At 39.4% G+C, this 19,968-nt stretch overlaps 1 protein-coding gene across 3 annotated transcripts in view; it reads right to left on the reverse strand.

The window, feature by feature from the left end:
* TRIQK (triple QxxK/R motif containing) overlaps positions 1–19,968 on the reverse strand; it is a 163,661-nt gene that overhangs the window by 92,066 nt on the left and 51,627 nt on the right. For 2 of the 3 annotated variants that reach the window (XM_088844659.1, XM_088844661.1), the window contains exon 3: positions 1,366–1,447. In XM_088844659.1, the coding sequence (XP_088700785.1) occupies positions 1,366–1,426 (61 nt within the window). In that variant the 5' untranslated portion in view covers positions 1,427–1,447. The remainder of the gene's footprint in view (positions 1–1,365; positions 1,448–19,968) is intronic. The other variant, XM_088844660.1, reaches the window with a different exon arrangement.

The following is a 19,968-nucleotide window of genomic DNA, read 5'->3' on the forward strand; positions in this document are numbered from 1 at the left end:
GAATTGGCAAGCGGGGTCTTTACCATTAGTGCCACCTGTGAAGCCTTTTTAATGTACAGTTGTTTGTTTTTATTTGTGTATTTAGATTTCCACTTATATGAATTGCCTCCTCATATTTTTTGCCCACTTTACCATTGAATTTCCAGATTATGTTATTTACTTATAGTAGGGGATTATTTAGGGCTTCCCACAAGGTGTTAGTGGTAAAGAACCACTAACAGGAAACATAAGACAGGTGGGTTCAGTCCCTGAGTCAGGCAGATCCTCTGGAGAAGGGTATGGCAAACCACTCTAGTATTCTTATCTAGAGAATCTCATGAAGTTTGGCAGGTCCATAGGGTTGCAAACAGTTGGACACAACTGAAGCAACTTAGCATACACGCATGCAGGGTTCAATATTTCTACGTGTAAATTTGTAACTGGTTATAAATTTTACATATTTTCCTTCTGTCTGCATCTCCTTTGTTTTGTAGAAATATCTTTTCCTTTAGGAGTATACTTTATGTATCATATTTATAAAACAGGTATATAATCTTTTGGTACCAATTACTTCAACTTATTTTCTGACTTGTAACTTCGTTTATCTGTTAGTTATTTAAAAGAGTTTTTTAAACTATTTATTATTATAATTACTTTTTAATTTCCAAAGGGATGGGAACAGGTGAAACAGGAAGGAACACGTAAGAAGAGAGGGTGATGGGGAGTTAACTTTCTGACTTGTAACTGATTTCTGATTCACTACACTGTTCAAAGTTGTAGTTGTAGGATATTGCTTCTATAAAATTGAGGAGACTTGGTCATGACCTAGTATGTAGGTAATTTTTTGTAAATACTCCATGCATTATTGAAAAGATTGGGTAGGAAATCCTGCACTTAGAGTACAGTCTAAATTAGAGAAGATTCCTTTTATCTTTCTATGCTGATGACTGGACTTCTCTCTAGTTCACCATTTTACTAAGGTTAAATTTTAATGGAGAATTTTGAGGCTATCACATTATTGCCACTAACGGTCAACAGAACTGAAAGATTTCATAAGGATAAAAGGAAATAAACAAGATAATATTAAAATTACTGACTATATACAAGCACAAGGCCTTAAGAATAAAAATAGAAGTATTTTTGCTTTTACTAAATTGATAAAAACTGTAAGAGCTTTGAAAAATCCTAAGTACAAAAATGTATTTCTTTATAGATAAATAAGGCTGTACTTATTTTTGTTCCCTAAAACCTCTGTGCATTCCCTTGTTATTCATATTCTGTGCATCATATGTATGAGGGAAAAGTTATTTTGTTAATATCACACACAGTTGCTTTTTTTCTTCATCTTAATTCATAAGAATGTATCAAAGGGAATTCATTGCTTACCAATTTGCTTTCTGTACTGATCAACAGGAAGTTTTATAGTGGAGGCATCTTTTCTGCCCATCTTTGATCTCCAAGATGCCTGCTGCAAAGAAAGAAAATAATTATGATGAAGTCCTAAAAAAAAATCAAAAGGACTGTTTAAAAGCTTCGGGAATAATTTATTTCATAAAATCTGTTTTTAAAGCAATGGGTAAAAATTCATTTGACTCATTCTGTTCAGTCACTCAGTTGTGTTTGAATCTTTGCGACTGCGTGGACTGCAGCACACCAGGCTTTCCTGTCCATTACCATCTCCTGGAACTTGTTCAAACTCACGTCCTTTGAGTCAGTGATGCCATCCAACCATCTCATCCTCTGTCGTTCCCTTCTCCTCCTGCCTTCAATCTTTCCCAGCAGCATTAGGATCTTTTCCGTAAGTCAGCTCTTCTCATCAGATGGCAAAAGTACAGGAGCCTCAGCTTCAGCATCAGTCCTTGCAATGAATATTCAGGAGTGATTTCCTTTAGGATTGACTGGTCTTATCTCCCTGCAGTCCAGGGGACTCTCAGGAGTCTTCTCCAACACCACAGTTTGAAAGCATCAATTCTTCAGTGCTCAGCCTTCTTTCTGGTCCAATATCACTCACATCCATACATGACTACTGGAAAAACCAGAGCTTTGACTAAACGGACCTCTGTCAGTGAAGTGATGTCTCTGCTTTTTAATATACTGTCTAGGCTTGTCATAGCTTTGCTTCCAAGGAGCAAGCATCTTTTAATTTCATGGCTGCAGTCACCATGTGCAGTGACTTTGGAGCCCAAGAAAATAAAGTCTGTAACTATTACCAAAATTATTCCCATTGAGTGAGTGACAGTCACTCAGTCATGTCCAACTGTTTGCAACCCCATGGACTGCAGCCTGCTATGCTCCGCTGTCCATGGAATTCACCAAGCCAGAACACTGGAGTAGGTAACCATTCCCTTCTCCAGGGGATCTTCCCAGCCCAGGGATCAAACACAGGTCTCCCATATTGCAGGCAGATTCTGAGCCATCAGGGAAATATGTTATTCCCATTAGATATTGGAAAAAAATACAAAATTACTTCAAATAAATTAGCAAAAAAAATATAAAAATTACAAAATTATTTCAAATGCAATTGCTGGTAATTAAATTTCCCACATGTTTGTTCTTGGCAACATTCATTTTATCAAATACTATCAATGAGCAATTAAACCAAACTATTATAGAGCTGAATACAGCATTTAAGTTGAGAGTTTCAGCCATTTTGATGAGCTACTCAGTTTTCCTGGGTCTCTCCCATGTATGCATGCTATAAACTTTTTTTTTATTGTCTCCTGTCAGTCTGTCTTATATGAATTCTTAGACCAAGAAGAACCTGTAAGGGTAGAAGAAAATTTCTTCCTCTTGTATACTACATTATATGTACTGCTTGATTTAATTCATAACATATCTTTCAAATCCTATTCTTGTTATTGAATTTAAATATTGTAGCACAGAATTCAACCCTACCAACCAAAATCCATATTCTCCTTTTCTTCCTGGCACTATACTTCCTAGCTTCATGTCAAACATTTCATTGAATTATTGTCAGTAGAATATGAACGGAAGTGATGTGTGCCACTCCAGACCTGCACAGTAAAAACATCTCCCCATGTTCTTTTTCCCCTTCCAGTTGTCTAGAAGGGAAACAATCCCCCGGCAAACCCTAAGGATATATTTGTAAGGACACAGAATCCTCATCTGCGTGCGATGGAGGAGGGTATTCTCTCACTTGCGGACTACTACTGTCGACTGAAACAATACATAATCTGCAAGTTGAGAGTTCAGACAGCATACCTAATAACTCTAAGAGGCTGCTCCAAAAAGGCAAAGTGGGGATCCAGGAGAAGATTTGGTGACAAAAGACCAAGTTGGAACATAACACGATTATTGTTAATAAAAGAAAACCAGATATGTCAAGTTTGAGAAATTGGGCATTTTCTATGTAGGGGAAGACGCAGGAGCCCGGGTTCACTGAAATCACCCCTTTGTTATGCACTTCAGCCGCCTGGGGCCAGCACCCTGTGCTTTCTTATCCCGAGCTTCCTCGGGTACACCATCAGGGGCTGCATTGGCTGCCTGCTAGGTGGGCCTGGCAGTAGGCAGCCCGTTTCCTCCATCCTGAGTTCCCCCTGGGCTCACCAACCGGCGGCTGTAACGAAATGACTTGGCTGCAGTATCCTTTGTTCATTGACATGGCAGGCAACATTTTAGTCCTCACCCTCATTGTACTCTACTGAAAAAGAAACGAAATTCTACTGTGACCAAATCATGCACGCGGGTGGGGTCTATTATATACGTTAGTGTTCCCCTGAGTGGGGCCTGGAAGTTGTTCCCCACTGCTTCCGGGAAGGAGCCTCAGGATAAAGATGAAGTCAGGCAAGAACTAGCCAGCTAACAAGCAAAACCATGAGGGATCAGTAATTTGGCAACAAGCATGGAAAAGGCAATTTCTAAACACCAAATAGCAGAAAATAAAAATTAATGAGACCCTGAAGAAAAAAATGCTCATTAAGACCTCTCAGCTTTGAAATGGAGGAGGGGACCAAGAGCAGATCAAGAATGTTCCTTTCTCACCTGAACCTATTGCTCCAGATCACTTGGAGGCAGCCACTACAGAGAGAGAGACACAGGAGGTCTGATGTTTACAAAAAACCAGACTTGAGAACCAATTTTCTAGGAAAGAAATTGCAGTGTGATTACTGGCACGTGAAACTAAATGGAAATGGTAAGAATGTTAGTAAAATCTGAGGCAATTATATTTACAGGGAAACCAGAAACTTTGTTTAAAAGAGTCTGTGAATGAAAACCAATCCTTGGCCCTCTAAACTTAAACCAACAGAGTGTTGCCACCAAGAAGGCAAACTGTGGATATGTAACACACTTCATATGTGACCAGGAAGAGGAGTCATCCAGAAGGAAGAGAAGGGAATTTCTCCAAAAAGACCCTAATTAGAGGCTAAGCAAGAAACTCCTACTGTCACTATAATGGGCCTTCTCAGTGGTATCCTGTACAATGTGTATCAATGATCCCACTGTTTCCCATCTTGCCTTTCTAAATGGGAACAATTATCGGCGATACGAAGCAGCTATCCTTTGCTTCACTATTATTTATTCAAAGCCAGGTGAGGCTGGGGAACAGTAGGTAAATTTCATTGTCTGTAAACCTCAAGGAAGCACTGACTGTGTACTGGCTTGAGAACCGTGACTTCGGAGATGGGAGAACTTTAGGATCTGCCTACCGGGCAGGCAGGAAAAAGGATGCATGTGGCTAACTCATGACCAGAAATGTGGAATCTAGGAAAACTATTTACTAAATTGCATGTTCTCCTTTTTTTCTTTCTTGGTCACACTCAATTACATATTTCAGCTTCCTGTGGGCACATGACTGAGTTTCAGTTAATGGAATATAAATAAATTAATCTCCTGGAGAAGGGAATGGCTACTCATGCCACTATTTTTGCCTAGAAAATTCCATGGACAGAAGAGCCTGGCAGGCTACCGTCCATGAGGCTGCAGAGCTGGACATGACTGAATGACTAACAGTGGTCACGCAGAGCGTTAAGGACAATGATCACACGTTACACAGTAAAAGATGTCTCCAAAGAAATCATTTCCACCTATGCATAGAAAATTACAAATTCACCTAAATTACTTTTATATTTGTAATAATCTTCAGATTTAATATTACACTAACATCTAGGAATGTACAAAGTTAAACAAAATGTCGAATAAATGGTCTTCATATCTCATAAACCATGTAGTTTTACATCTAAGATAACACATCCTTAAATTTCAGAATTGAAGCCAAGACATCACCTAATCCTATATTCTCACTTGTTATAATTCAGAACATTAAAAATAATTCTAATAATACAAAACCCATAAATGTCAATAATTTTATTATAATTTATTCATATAGCAATTCTATTTGCAACTGTTTTGCATTTGTTAACTGTGGATAGGACTCAAGTTATTTTGATCCTGATTGCATGAGACTAGACAAGACACCAATACATTTGAGGAAGGAAGTTAGTTTAAATGAATAGAGGCACCATATATTATTCCCTCTTTTTTTTTTTTTTTTGCCCTCATGGAATAGCTTAAACATTTAAAAAGCAAGTTATTAAGGCTACTGACCAACACAGTCACTCACAATGTTTCCCTCAGTTCTTTCCTGGTCATTTAAACAAACATCTAAACAAACAGAAACTTTGGGCTTCCCTAGTAGCTTATACGGTAAAGCATCCACATGCAATGCAGGAGACCTAGGTTCGATTCCTGGGTTGGGAAGATGCCCTGGAGAAGAAAATGGCAACCCACTCCAATATTCTTACCTGGAGAATTCCATGGATAGAGAAGCCTGGTGGGCTACAGTCCATGGGGGTCACAAAGAGTCAAATGAAGATAACACTCTAGAGGCCAGTATTTTATTCATTACTTGGAGTAAATTTAAAAACTGTCAGGAATTCATAGAGACTATCTTTACACCAAAGTAAACTGAACTTTATTTACTTTAAAATGTACTTTAAATAGAAAAAGCTATAGCAAAAATTAAAAAGTTAAATAACGTAAAGTTTTATCAATATAAGGGCCTATACTCTATGAATGATACATTTTAGGTATATAATAACCTGTGAATATAAAACCTTTAAGAGAATTTCAACCTAGGAGAGACATTAAAGAGGAACTGCTGCTGCTGCTGAGTCACTTCAGTCGTGTCCGACTCTGTGTGACCCCATAGACGGAAGCCCACCAGGCTCCCCCGTCCCTGGGATTCTCCAGGCAAGAACACTGGAGTGGGTTGCCATTTCCTTCCCCAATGTGTGAAAGTGAAAAGTGAAAGTGAAGCCGCTCAGTCGTGTCCGACCCTTAGCGACCCCACGGACTGCAGCCTACCAGGCTCCTCCATCCATGGGATTTTCTAGGAAAGAGTACTGGAGTGGCTTGCCATTGCCTTCTCCAAAGAGGAACTAGTTTTAACTATTTAGGTGATTGGTAATCCCTATGTAAAATTTCAAAAATTTAAACTTTATTCTTATCTTTGAAATTATCTTCTATTTTTTAAGCAAGGTTACATTTTAACAAATGTTGAAACAAACAAAAAATGCCTAGAGGACACACACATGTGCAAATGGCTCAGATTTTTATCAATATTAGTTGCAAAAATGCAAGAAGATGGGAAATATTGTACTTTCCTAATAAACATATTGAGCTATTTTAAAAGACCTATCGAGAAACCCACCCATGTGTATGGTACAAACTGTCAATGTCTCACACATCTAGAACCTCTAAAAATGCTCTGACTTCCTTTGTTCTTCAAAGCCTTGCAGTAATCATCATTCATTTCTATTGCTTTGATGGTTAGATAGCAAACTCCCAAGAAATCCAGGGAGACATTAGCACATACAGCCACAATTTCTAATAAGACAGCTATTTGCATATCAGATCAGCCACAATTTAAAATGTGTTGTGATAGATGCGGAAAGGGAATAACAGATTTATATTAGCATGTACAATACCAAGATTGTTTTCACAATTTAATTCCTTAGAGATTACATCTCATCACCTTCTTTCATAAAGAAGACTACATTCCCTGAGGAATTAACTTGCTCTGAGATCCAGCTAAACTAAAATATGGATTAATAAGATAATATTTATTATTTATGAATTTTGCTGTAGGAATGATTTCAGATTAAATCATCAGAGAAGTTTTTAACATTCTTGAAACTTGATAAAACATTTTTAAGGAAGAAAAAAGTGCTAATTTTATTTAATGCCTAAATTGCATATTAAAACAATTCATAATTAACTTTACTTGATTAAAACTGTATATTCTTTAAGACTTTTAAAATTAAAGAGAATACTTAGTTTTTAATATCTTTTCTTAACCTGAATTTTGCACTGCAATTTGCTACCTGTATTTTTAAGCATAACATGTGACCTTTAAAGCAAAGATAGCGTTATATTCAATCACATTCCAATGAACTTATTTTATTGCTCATTTATACGTCTCTTATGAAATCTAGAAAGTACATGTAAAGAAATAAGAAACATGAAGCCTTCACATATGTCTCTGCTTCCAGAAAAAGAATTCAATCCAGACCATGACATTAAATACAGATTAAAACATAGGTTATTAAAAATACTCAACCCATGACCACAAAAAAATAACCAGCTCAGTTATTAAAGGTTGTAAGTTAGAACTTAAAAAAAAAAACACAAAACCTCTTACTTAAGTATGAAGTTATAAAGAGGCCAAAAATGTTTGGCTAAGACTTGATCAGAATTGAGAACCACTTATGAAAATATAATATTATGCTGGATGCCAGAATGAAGAAAGATAAACATCCTCAATCTAACATTCCAGAGTAATATTCTGAAAACTCAAAGCTGATCAAGTAATTAACCTACTGAAATCATCAAAGTGATGGCCTTTTTCCCCATATTAGGCAAAACACTTCAGCATAAAGAACTGCTAAAGATTCAAGTTCACATTTGCTCCCCACTCCTGTCACTGTGCACGATCAAATTCAGCTTTTAGGGCCATGATTCTGACAAGGTCATTCACTCGATAACTCACTTTAAATGTCATTTCCATATCTCCAAATTCACGGAAACTATATTTTAACATTTCAAACAAGGGTACATGATTCAGGTCCCTGGAGATAATTCTCCACACTTAAGGAAATAAAGTTCAGTTCAGTCACTTAGTCGTGTCTGACTCTGTGAAGCCATGGACTGCAGCACCCCAGGCCTCCCTGTCCGTCACGAACTTCCGGAGTTTACTCAAACGCAAGTCAATTGAGTCGGTGATGCCATCCAAACATCTCATCTTCTGACTTCCATTTTTCCCAGGACGAGGGTCTTTTCCAATGAGTCAGTTCTTCCTATAAGGTGGCCAAAGTATTGGAGTTTCAGCTTCAACATCAGTCCTTCCAATGAATATTCAGGATTGATACCCTTTAGGATGGACTGGTTCGATCTCCTTGCAGTCCAGAGGACTCTCAAGAGTCTTCTCCAACACCACAGTTCAAAAGCTTCAATTCTTTGGTGCTCAGCTGTCTTTATAGTTCAACTCTTATATCCACACATGACTACTGGAAAAACCACGGCCTTGACTAGACAGATCTTTGCAGGCAAAGTAATGTCTCTGCTTTTTAGTATGCCGTCTAGGTTGGTCATAACTTTTCTTCCAAGGAGCAAGTATCCTTTAATTTCAGGGCTGCATTCATCATCTGCAGTGATTTTGGAGCCCAAGAAAATAAAGTCTGACACTGTTTCCACTGTTTCCCAACTATTTACCATGAAGTGATGGGACCAGACACCATGATCCTAGTTTTCCGAATGTTGAGTTTTAAGCCAATTTTTTCACTCTCCTCTTTCACTTTCATCAAGAATCTCTTTAGTTCTTCTTTGCTTTCTGCCATAAGGGTGGTGTCATCTGCATATCTGAGGTTATTGATATTTCTCCCGGCAATCTTGATTCCAGCTTGTGCTTCTTCTAGCCCAGCATTTCTCATGAGGTACTCCACATATAAGTTAAATAAGCAGGGTGACAATATACAGCCTTGACATACTCCTTTTCCTATTTGGAACCAGTCAATTGTTCCATGTCCAGTTCTAACTGTTGCTTCCTGACATGCATACAGATTTCTCAAGAGGCAGGTCAGGTGGTCTGGTATTCCCATCTTTTTAAGAATTTTCCACAGTGTGTGGTTATCCACACAGTCAAAGGCTTTGGTGTAGTCAATAAAGCAGAAATAGATGTTTTTCTGGAACTCCCTTGCTTTTTCGATGAGCCAGCGCATGTTGGCAATTTGATCTCTGGTTCCTCTGCCTTTAATAATTCCAGCTTGAACATTTGGAAGTTCACTGTTCATGTACTGTTGAAGCCTGGCTTGGAGAATTTTGAGCATTACTTTACTAGTGTGTGAGATGACTACAATTGTGCAGTAGTTTGCGCATTCTTTGGCATTCCCTTTCTTTGGGATTGGAATGAAGACTGACCATTTCCAGTCCTGTGGCCACTGCTGAGTTTTCCAAATTTGCTGACATACTGAGTGCATCACTTTCACAGCATCATCTTTTAGGATTTGAAATAGCTCAACTGGAATTCCATCACCTCCACTAGCTTTGTTTTCAGTGATGCTTCCTAAGGCCCACTTGGCTTCACATTCCAGGATGTCTGGCTCTAGGTGAGTGATCACACCATTGTGATTATCTGGGTGATGAAGATCTTTTTTTGTATAGTTCTTCTGTGTATTCTTGCCACCTCTTCTGCTTCTGTCAGGTCCATACCATTTTTGTCCTTTATTGAGCCCATCTTTGCATGATTTGTTCCCTTGGTATCTCTAATTATCTTGAAGATATCTCCTGTCCTTCCCATTTTATTTTTTTCCTCTATTTCTTTGCACTGATCGCTGAGGAAGGCTTTCTTATCTCTCCTTGCTATTCTTTGGAACACTGAAGTCAAGTGGGTATATCTTTCCTTTTCTCCTTTGCTTTTCACTTCTCTTCACTGATATTTGTTAGGCCTCCTTAGAGAGCTATTTTGCTTTTTTGCATTGCTTTTTCTTGGGGATGGTCTTGATCCCTGTCTCCTGTACAATTTCACAAACCTCAGTCCATAGGTCATCAGGCACTCTGTCTATCAGATCTAATCCCTTGAATCTATTTCTCATTTCCACTGTATAATCATAAGGGATTTAATTTAGGTCATATATGAATGGTCTAGTGGTTTTCCCTACTTTCTTCAATTTAAGTCTGAATTTGGCAGTAACAAGTTCACGATCTGAGCCACAGTCAGCCCTCAGTCTTATTTTTGCTGACTGTATAGAGCTTCTCCATCTTTGGCTGCAAAGAATATAATCAATCTGATTTCAGTGTTGGCCATCTGGTGATGTCCATGTGTAGAGTCTTCTCTTGTGTTGTTGGAAGAGGGTGTTTGCTATGACCAGTGCCTTCTTTTGGCAAAACCCTATTAGCCTTTGCCCTACTTCATTCTGTACTCCAAGGTCAAATTTGCCTGTTACTCCAGGTGTTTCTTGACTTCCTACTTTTGCATTCCAGTCACCTATCATGAAAAGGACATCTTGTTTGCATGTTAGTTCTAGAAGGTCTTGTAGGTCTTCATAGAACCATTCACCTTCAGCTTCTTCACCATTAACAGTCAGGGTACAGACTTGGATTACCGTTATATTGAATGGTTTTCCTTGGAAATGAACAGAGATCATTCTGTCATTTTTGAGATTGCATCCTAGTACTGCATTTCAGACTCTTTTGTTGACTATGATGGCTACTCCATTTCTTCTAAGGGTTCTTGCCCACAGTAGTAGATACAATGGTCATGTGAGTTAAATTCACCCATTCCAGTCCATTTTAGTTTGCTGATTCCTAAAATGTCGACATTTACTCTTGTCGTCTCCTGTTTGACCACTTCCAATTTGCCTTGATTCATGGACCTAACAGTCCAGTTTCCTATGCAATAATGCTCTTTACAGCATCGGCCTTTTCTTTCGTCACCAGTCCCATACACAACTGGGTGTTGTTTTTGCTTTGGCTCCATCTCTTCATTCTTTCTGGAGTTATTTCTTCACTGATCTCCAGTAGCATACTGGGCACCTACCGGCCTGGGGAGTTCATCTTTCAGTGTCGTATCTTTTTGCCTTTCCATACTGTTCATTGGGTTCTCAAAGCAAGAATACTGAAGTGGTTTGCCATTCCCTTCTCCAGTGGACCACGTTTTATCAGCACTCTCCACCACGACCCGTCTGTCTTAGGTGGCCGTACACAGCATGGTTCATAGTTTCACTGAGTTAGACAAGGCTGTGGTCCATGTGATCAGATGGGTTAGTTTTCCGTGACTGTGGTTTTCAGTCTTTCTGCCCTCTGATGGAGAAGGATAAGAAGCGTATGGAAGCTCCCGAATGGGAGAGAAAGACTGAAGGGGAAACTGGGTCTCGTTCTGATGGGCAGGGCCACGCTAAGGAAATGAAAATTAGCTAAGGAAAAGACTACCAAAACTATGGCTTTCCAATGATCATGTACAGATGTGAGAGTTGGAATAAAGTAGGCTGCATGCCAAAGAATTGATGCTTTCCAATTCTGATGCTGGAGAAGACTCTTGAGAGTCCCCTGGGCAACAAGGAGATCCAACCAGTCAATCTTAAAGAAAATCAACCCTGTATATTCAGTGGAAGGACTGATGCTAAAGCTGAAGCTCCAGTACTTTGTCCACCTGATTCAAAAAGATGACTCATTGGAAAAAAATCCTGATACTGGGGAAGACTGAAGGCAAAGGGAGAAGGGGGCGACAGAGGATAAGATGGTTAGATAGTATCAGTGACTCAATGGACTTGAAATTCAGCAAAATCTGGGAAATAGTAGAGGACTAAGGAGCCTGGCATCTTGTAATCCATGAGGGTCACAAATAGTAAGATGCCACTTAATGACTCAACAACAGCAACAAACAAGACTATCAAAGTGTGACAGCATTCAGAGACAGTTTACACTGTGACGTAAGAGTACTAGTGAGACAGGTCTGTTATAGAACACATTCCTACTGTATAGCGCTGGAGAGCTTAAGGGGGTCTTCTTAATGTTTTCAGGGATCAAAGTGACCATTTTTGTCTTTATTTGTCAAATTACTTTCCTTTGTAGGTGCAGAAAGAGCATGTAAAAACTTGAATGTGTGAAAAGCTGATTTCTAAAATGGTGATCACTTGCCAACATTGACATAAAAATTAAGAAGAAAAGTAACTACAGGACAGTACTCCGTATGACTCCAAAAAGTTACATTCTAAGAAAGAAATCTTAGTGTTTGGGACTATCCTTCCACTACACTTAGAACTAAAGTGATTACAGTATCAGCAAATAGTGCTGGAACAACTGTACATACTTACAGGGAAAAAAAACAAAACAAAACAGAACCCTATCTTATCACACACAAAACTCACAAAAGATATAAATAATAAAACAACAAAGCTGCTAGGGAAAAAAATGAAGATTATTTTCATGACCTTGGGGTTGGCAAATAACACTTTAGAAAGAACACAGATAGTATGTAGAATCGAAGGGGAAAAAAGGAAGTACTGGACTTAATCAAGTAAGAAAATAAATAGGCGAGTTATATACAGGAAGTAAATATTCATACCTGTATATGACAAACAGAACTTGTATCTAGATTGTATAAAGAACTCTCAACAATGTAAGACATACAAACCAACAAAAAATGGGTAAAAGACACTTCACCAAAGAAGATATGCATATGACAAATAAGCACACAAAAAATTTCTCAACACCAGGAGTAATTAGCAAAATGCAAATTAAAATTAGAATTGAGGTATCACTACAAACCCACTAGAATAATTCACATAAAGACTTGCTCTACAGAACGCTGGGAGGATGTGGGGCAAGTAAAACTTGCATGTGTATACGTTGTAAAACCAGACAAACACGTTCATAAAATTGTTAACCAATTTCTCATAATGTTAACTACTAATAATTCTTCTCTTATGCATTTATTTAAAAGAAATAAATACATATGCTCACAAAAAAAGCTTCATGAAAGGATATTCATAGTATTTTTATTCATAATAGCCAAAAAGCGGAAACAGCCCCAATGTTGATAAATATAAAAACTGGAAAAGTGTGGTTTATTCACATAAAGAGATACTACCCAGAAAAAAACTACTGATAATATGCAAATTAATCTAAAAAATAGTATGCTGAGCAAAAGAAGCAACGACTCTTTTAGACCTAAATTGAATAGGTATTTACCATTTCATTGTAAGTGGCGTTATAACATTATTTAACCATTGTAATTCCTACTCCTCCTGACACATACACTTAAGGATAATTTCTGTGGGCTAAGAAATATGTACAGGGTGAGAAAGCAGAGATCAAAAGTCTAGACAAATCTATTACAAAATAAGTAAAAGGAAGGAGAGAGATAGGATAGTGAGTAGAGAGGCACTAAGTTGGAGGGAGATTTTCTGTTGTGCCTTGTTTTGTTACATTTGAGGGCATGTTTGCTTTTTCTTTCAGTTCAGTTCAGTCGCTCAGTCATGTCTGACTCTTTGCGACCCCATGAATCACAGCACACCAGGCCTCCCTGTCCATCACCAACTCCCGGAGTTCACTCAAACTCATGTCCACAGAGTCGGTGATGCCATCCAGCCATCTCATTCTCTGTCGTCCCCGTCTCCTCCCACCCCCAATCCTTTCTAGCATCAGAGTCTTTTCCAGTGAGTCAGCTCTTCGCATGAGGTGGCCACAGTATTGCAGTTTCAGCTTCAGCATCAGTCCTTCCAATGAACACCCAGGATCGATCTCCCTTAGGATGGACTGGTTGGATCTCCTTGCAGTCCAAGGGACTCTCAAGAGTCTTCTCCAGCACCACAGTTCAAAAGCATCAATTCTTCGGCGCTCAGCTTTCACAGTCCAACTCTCACATCCATACATGACCACGGGACAAACCACAGCCTTGACTAGACAGACCTTTGTTTTCCTTTAGGTTTGCTTTTTGTTTCAATTTTCTATACTCGTTTACTCTCTCATTGTTGGCTGCCCTGGGCCGTCTTTGCTGCACACAGGCTTTCTCGAGTTGTTGTGAGTGGACGCTACTCTCCAGCGGTGATGCACGGGACTCTCACTGCAGTGGCTCCACTTATTGCAAAGCACAGCCTCTAGGGTACCTGGATTTCAGTAGCTGCAGCATGTCGCCTCAGTAATCATGGTGCATAGGCTTAGTCTCCCAACAACATCTGGAATCTTCCCAGACCAAGGATCAGACCCATGCTCCTTGCATTGGTAGGTGGATTCTTTACCACTAAACCACCACGGAAGTCTGGGATGTTCGTTTTTGAGAACACATGGAAATGTGAGTTGGTCTAAACAGTAATTGGAAGGAGCTAGTACAAAGTAAGCAGGTGAAGATACAGGGGGAAAAACTAGAAAATCATGGGGGTTGCCAAGCAGATAGGAAGGGACAGAATTCAATGTACACTGAAGGACTAACCATAGCGGACACTTACTTCACTTCAGCAGGAAAGAGGAAAAACAATGAGTAAAATTATATGTGAGTTTTGAGGTTTTGGAGACAAAAGTAGAGGGAGCTCTAAGCGGTAGTTCTCCTTTCACCTGAAGCAGGAGGCAAGGTTATCTCCTAAAAGTCACATGGGAGGTGAGAAGTTTGGAGATTTAAGAGTGCAAAGTCTGAAATTTCTGTTGTGGAGAAATGGAAAGAGGTGTCTAGGGAAAACAGAATAAATGAGTAACATTATGAGACCACTTTAATTTGGTAGCCATGAATCCATGGTAGCAGCAAACTACATGATCGCAAATAATGTATTTCTGAGTGCTCAGTTGTGCATTGCTGGTTTTGGGGAGGGGTAGACATCTGGATCAAGCAGAGTTTCAATTTTCTCTGACAGGCATAACAGAAGGGCTGCTGCTGCTGCTGCTAAGTTGCTTCAGTCTTGTGCGACTCTGTATGATCCCATAGACGGCAGCCTACCAGGCTCCCCCGTCCCTGGGATTCTCCAGGCAAGAACACTGGAGTGGGTTGCCATTTCCTTCTCCAATGCATGAAAGTGAAAAGTGAAAGTGAAGTCGCTCAGTCGTGTCCGACTCTTAGCTACCCCATGGACTGCAGCCTACCAGGCTCCTCCATCCAAGGAATTCTCCAAGCAAGTGTACTAGAGTGGGACTGTAGAACAAAAAAGACTAGGATACTATATAAAGTAGCAGAAATAATGTACCACGGAGTTTAAAGATAGAAAAAGAAGTGGAGATTGGTTCAGAGTAGCAGAGTAGAAGGATGTGCACTCTCCTCCTGCAAGAACATCAAAATCACAACTAACTATTGAACAACCATTGACAGGCAGATACTGGAACCCACCAAATGATACCCTATGTCCAAAGACAAAGGAGAAACTGCAATGAGATGGGAGGAGGGGCAGAATCATGATAAAATTAAATCCCATGCCCACCGAGTGCATCCTAGAACTAGAGGACAGATCACAGAATTCTCCTACTGTTGTGAAGATTCTGAGCTCCATGTCAGGCTTCCAGCCAGGGGGCCTACAAAGGGAAGAGGAAACCCCAGGGAATCTGAAGGCCAGTGGGATTTGACTTCAGGTCTTCCACAGGACTGGAGGAAATAGAAACTACTCTTACAGGGCACACACAAAAATTTATGCAAACCAAGACCCAAGGCAAAGGAGTGGTTATCCCACAGAAGACTGAAGAGCTATCTGCTAGTGTTGGAGGGTCTCCTTCAGAGGCATGGGGTAGCAGTGGCTCACCACAGGGATAAGGGCACCGGCAACACAAGTCCTAGGAAGTACCTGTTGGCAGGAGCCCTCCTGGAAGTCACCCTACCACAGAACCTGCAGACTCCAGGGCTGGGTAGCCTGTGGTCAAACAACTAACAGGGATGGAGAATGGCCACACCTATCAGCAGACAAGCAGATTAAAGTTTTACTGAGCATGGCCCTGCCCACCAGAACAAAACCCAGTTCTATCCACTGCCAGTCCCTCCCATCAGGAAGCTTGCACAAGCCTCTTAGCCTCATCTGCTGGAGAAGACTCTTGAGAGTCCCTTGGACTGCAAGGAGATCCAACCAGTCCATTCTAAAGGAGATCGATCCTGGGTGTTCATTGGAAGGACTGATGCTAAAGCTGAAACTCCAATACTTTGGCTACCTCATGCGACGAGCTGACTCATTGGAAAAGACTCTGATGCTGGGAGGGATTGGGGGCAGGAGGAGAAGGGGACGACAGAGAATGAGATGGCTGGATGGCATCACCGACTTGATGGAAATGAGTTTGAGTGAACTCCAGGAGTTGGTGATGGACAGGGAGGCCTGGCGTGCTGTGATTCATGGGGTCGCAAAGAGTCGGACACGACTGAGCGACTGAACTGAACTGAACCTGAAGGCAAACAGCAGAAGGAAGAACTACAATCCTGCAGCCTTCCAGCCAAAACCACAATCAAGAAAGTTAAAAAAAAAAAAGAAAATGCAGAGGATTATGTCCAAAATGAAGGAACAAGATAAAATCCCAGAAAAACAACTAAATGAAGCAAAGGTAGTCAATATTCCAGGAAAAGAATTCAGAATAATGAAAGTGAAGATGCTCCACCATCTCAGAAAATGAATGGGAGTAAAGACAGAGAAGATACAAGAAACGTTTAACAAAGACCTAGAAAAACTGAAGAACAAACAGAGATGAACAATACAATAACTGAAATTAAAAATACACTAGAAGGAATCAACAGCAGAAGAATGGATCAGTGACCTGGAAGAGAGAATGGTGGAAATTGCTGCCTCAGAACAGAATAAAGAAAAAAGAATGAAAAGACACGAAGACAGTCTAAGAGATTGCTGGGACAATCTTAAATGCACCAACATTCACATTGCGGGGGTCCCAGAAAGAGAAGACAAAGATAAAATATTAAAAACAATAGTGCAAAAATGCAAATAGCATAGGGAATTCATACCAGGTTAACAACTGATTCCTCAGCAGAAACTCTGAAAGCCAGAAGGGAATGGCATGATACATTTAAAGTGATGAAAGCGAAGAACTTACAACCAAGAGCATTCCTACCAGTGAGGCTCTCATTCAGAATTGACAGAGAAATCAAAAGGTTTACAGACAGGCAAAAGTTAGGAGAGTTCATCACCACCCAACTGACATTACAACAAACTCTGAAGGAACTTTTCTAAGCAGGAAATATGAAAGAAGAAAAACACCTACAAAAGCAAATCCAAAACAAGAAAATGGTAACAGAAACATACATACTGAAAATTACCTTAAATATAAGTAGATTAAATGCATCATTTAATGCAACCAAAAGACATATACTAGATAAGTGGATACAAAAAGAAGATGTGCCTACAAGTATGCTGTCTATATATGCTGTCTACAAGAGATGGGTCTCAAACCTAGGGACACATACAGACTGAAAGTTAGGAGATGGAAGAAGGTATTCTACACAAACAGATATCAAAAGAAAGCTGCAGTAGAAATACTCATATCAAACAAAATAGACTTTAAAGCAAAGACTGTTAAAACCAAAAAAGGACATTATATAATGATCAAGAAATCAGTTCAAGAAGAAGATATAATACTGCAAATATATTTTCACCCAATATAGGAGCATCTCAGTAGGTAAGGCAACTGCTGACAACCACGAATGCAGAAACTGACAGTAACACAGTTACAGCGGGTGTCTAACATTCTACTTTCACCAATGGCCAGACCATCCAGACGGAAAATTAAAAAGGAAACAGAGGCCTTAAGTGACACACCGAACCAGATGAAGTTAACTGACACTTACAGAGCATTCCATCCAAAGGCAGTAACTACTTCTCAAATGCACACAGAATATTCTCCAGGATTGGTCACATACTAGGCCACAAGGTGAGCCTTGGTAAATTTAAGATAATTAAAATCACATCAAGTGTCTTTTCTGGTCACAGCACCATGAGATTAGAAATAAACTACAAGAAAAAGACTATAAAAATATCTACTAAATAGTCAATGAATCACTAACGATATCAAAGAGGAAATAAAAATACACTGTGAGAAAAATTAAAATGAAAGCACAATGATTCAAAACCTATGGTATGGAGCAAAAGCAGATCTAAGAGGAAAGTTTATAGCAGTAAAATATTCAAGAAACAAGAAACGTCTCAAATAAACAACCTAAACTTATACCTAAAAAAAACTAGAGAAAGAACAAACAAAATCAAATTTAGTAGAAGGAAAGAAAGCATAAAGATTAGAGCAAAAATAAATGAAACAGACAAAGAAAACAACAAAGATCCATGAAAGTAAATGTTTTTTGAAAAGATAAAATTGATAAACTTTTAGCCAGATTCATCAAAAAAAGGGGGAGAAAATTCAAATCAATAACATAAGAAATGAAAAAGGAGAAGTTACAACTGACACCAGAGAAATACATAGGATTATAAGAGATCACTGCTGCTGTTGCTAAGTCACTTCAGTTGTGTCCGACTCTGTGTGACCCCATAAACGGAAGCCCACCAGGCTCCCCTGTCCCTGGGATTCTCCAGGCAAGAACACTGGAGTGGGTTGACAACTTAATGCCAATAAAGTGGACAACCTGGGAGAAGTGGAAACATTCTTAGAAAGATACTGCCCCCCAACACTGAATCAAGAATACAAAAGATAAACTGATTAATCACAAGCACTGAAACTGAAACTATGATTTAAAATAGCCCAACAAACACCAGTCCAGGACTTGATGGCTTCACAAGAGACTTCCATCAAACTTTAGGGAGCAACTAACACCTATTCTCAAACCATTCCGAAACACTACAGAGAAAAGAAAACTCCAGAACTCATTCTCTAAGGCCACCATCCCCCCGATACCAAAACCAGACAAAGATGCCACACAAAAAGAAAACTGCATGCCAATATTACTGACGAACATATATGCAAAAATCCCCAACATAATATGAGCAATCTGAATCCAACAATACATTAAAAGGATCATACAGGAGTGCAATCATTTTTCAATATTTACAAAATGATTATGACAAACTACATGAACAAACTGAAGAATAAAAACCATATAATCATCTCAATGGGTGTAGAAAAAGTTTTTAACAAAATTCAGCACCCATTTCTGATAAAAACTCTCCAGAAAATGGGCATAGAGGGAACACATCTCAACATTATAAAGGTCATAAAAAAAACCTACAGCTAATACATTACTTTGCCAACCAAGGTCCGTCTAGTCAAGGCAATGGTTTTTCCCGTGGTCATGTATGGATGTGAGAGTTGGACTGTGAAGAAGGCTGATCGCCGAAGAATCGATGCTTTTGAACTGTGGTGTTGGAGAAGACTCTTGAGAGTCCCTTATACTGCAAGGAGATCCAACCAGTCCATTCTAAAGGAGATCAATCCTGGATGTTCATTGGAGGGACTGATGCTAAAGCTGAAACTGCAATACTTTGGCCACCTCATGCGACGAGTTGACTCACTGGAAAAGACTCTGATGCTGGGAAAGGTTGGGGGCGGGAGGAGAAGGGGACGACGGAGAATGAGATGGCTGGATGGCATCACCGACTCTGTGGACATGAGTTTGAGTGTACTCCGGGAGTTGGTGATGGACAGGGAGGCCTGGCGTGCTGTGATTCATGGGGTCGCGGAGAGTCGGACACGACTGAGCGACTGAACTGAACTGAACTGAACATCATACTCAGTGGTGAAAAGCTGAAATCATTTCCTTTAAGAACAGGAAAAAGACAAGGATATTCACTCTTGCCACTTCTATTCAACACAGTTTTGGAAATCCTAGCTACAGCATTCAGAGAATAAAAAGAAATAAAGGAAATAAAAACTGGAAAAGAAATAAATTGTCAGTGTTTGCAAGTGCCATGATATGGTACAAAGAGGATAATAAATGTGCTATCACAAACATATAGAGCTCATCAATGAATTTGGTAAAGGTATAGTTTACAAAATTAACACACAGAAATCCATTGCATTTATATACACAAAAGATCAGACAGTAAATTTCAAGAAACA

This window comes from Moschus berezovskii, chromosome 16 (assembly GCF_049115385.1).
Source record: "Moschus berezovskii isolate FMDL1 chromosome 16, NW_MosBer_1.0, whole genome shotgun sequence".
NCBI classification, from domain to species: Eukaryota; Metazoa; Chordata; class Mammalia; order Artiodactyla; family Moschidae; genus Moschus; species Moschus berezovskii.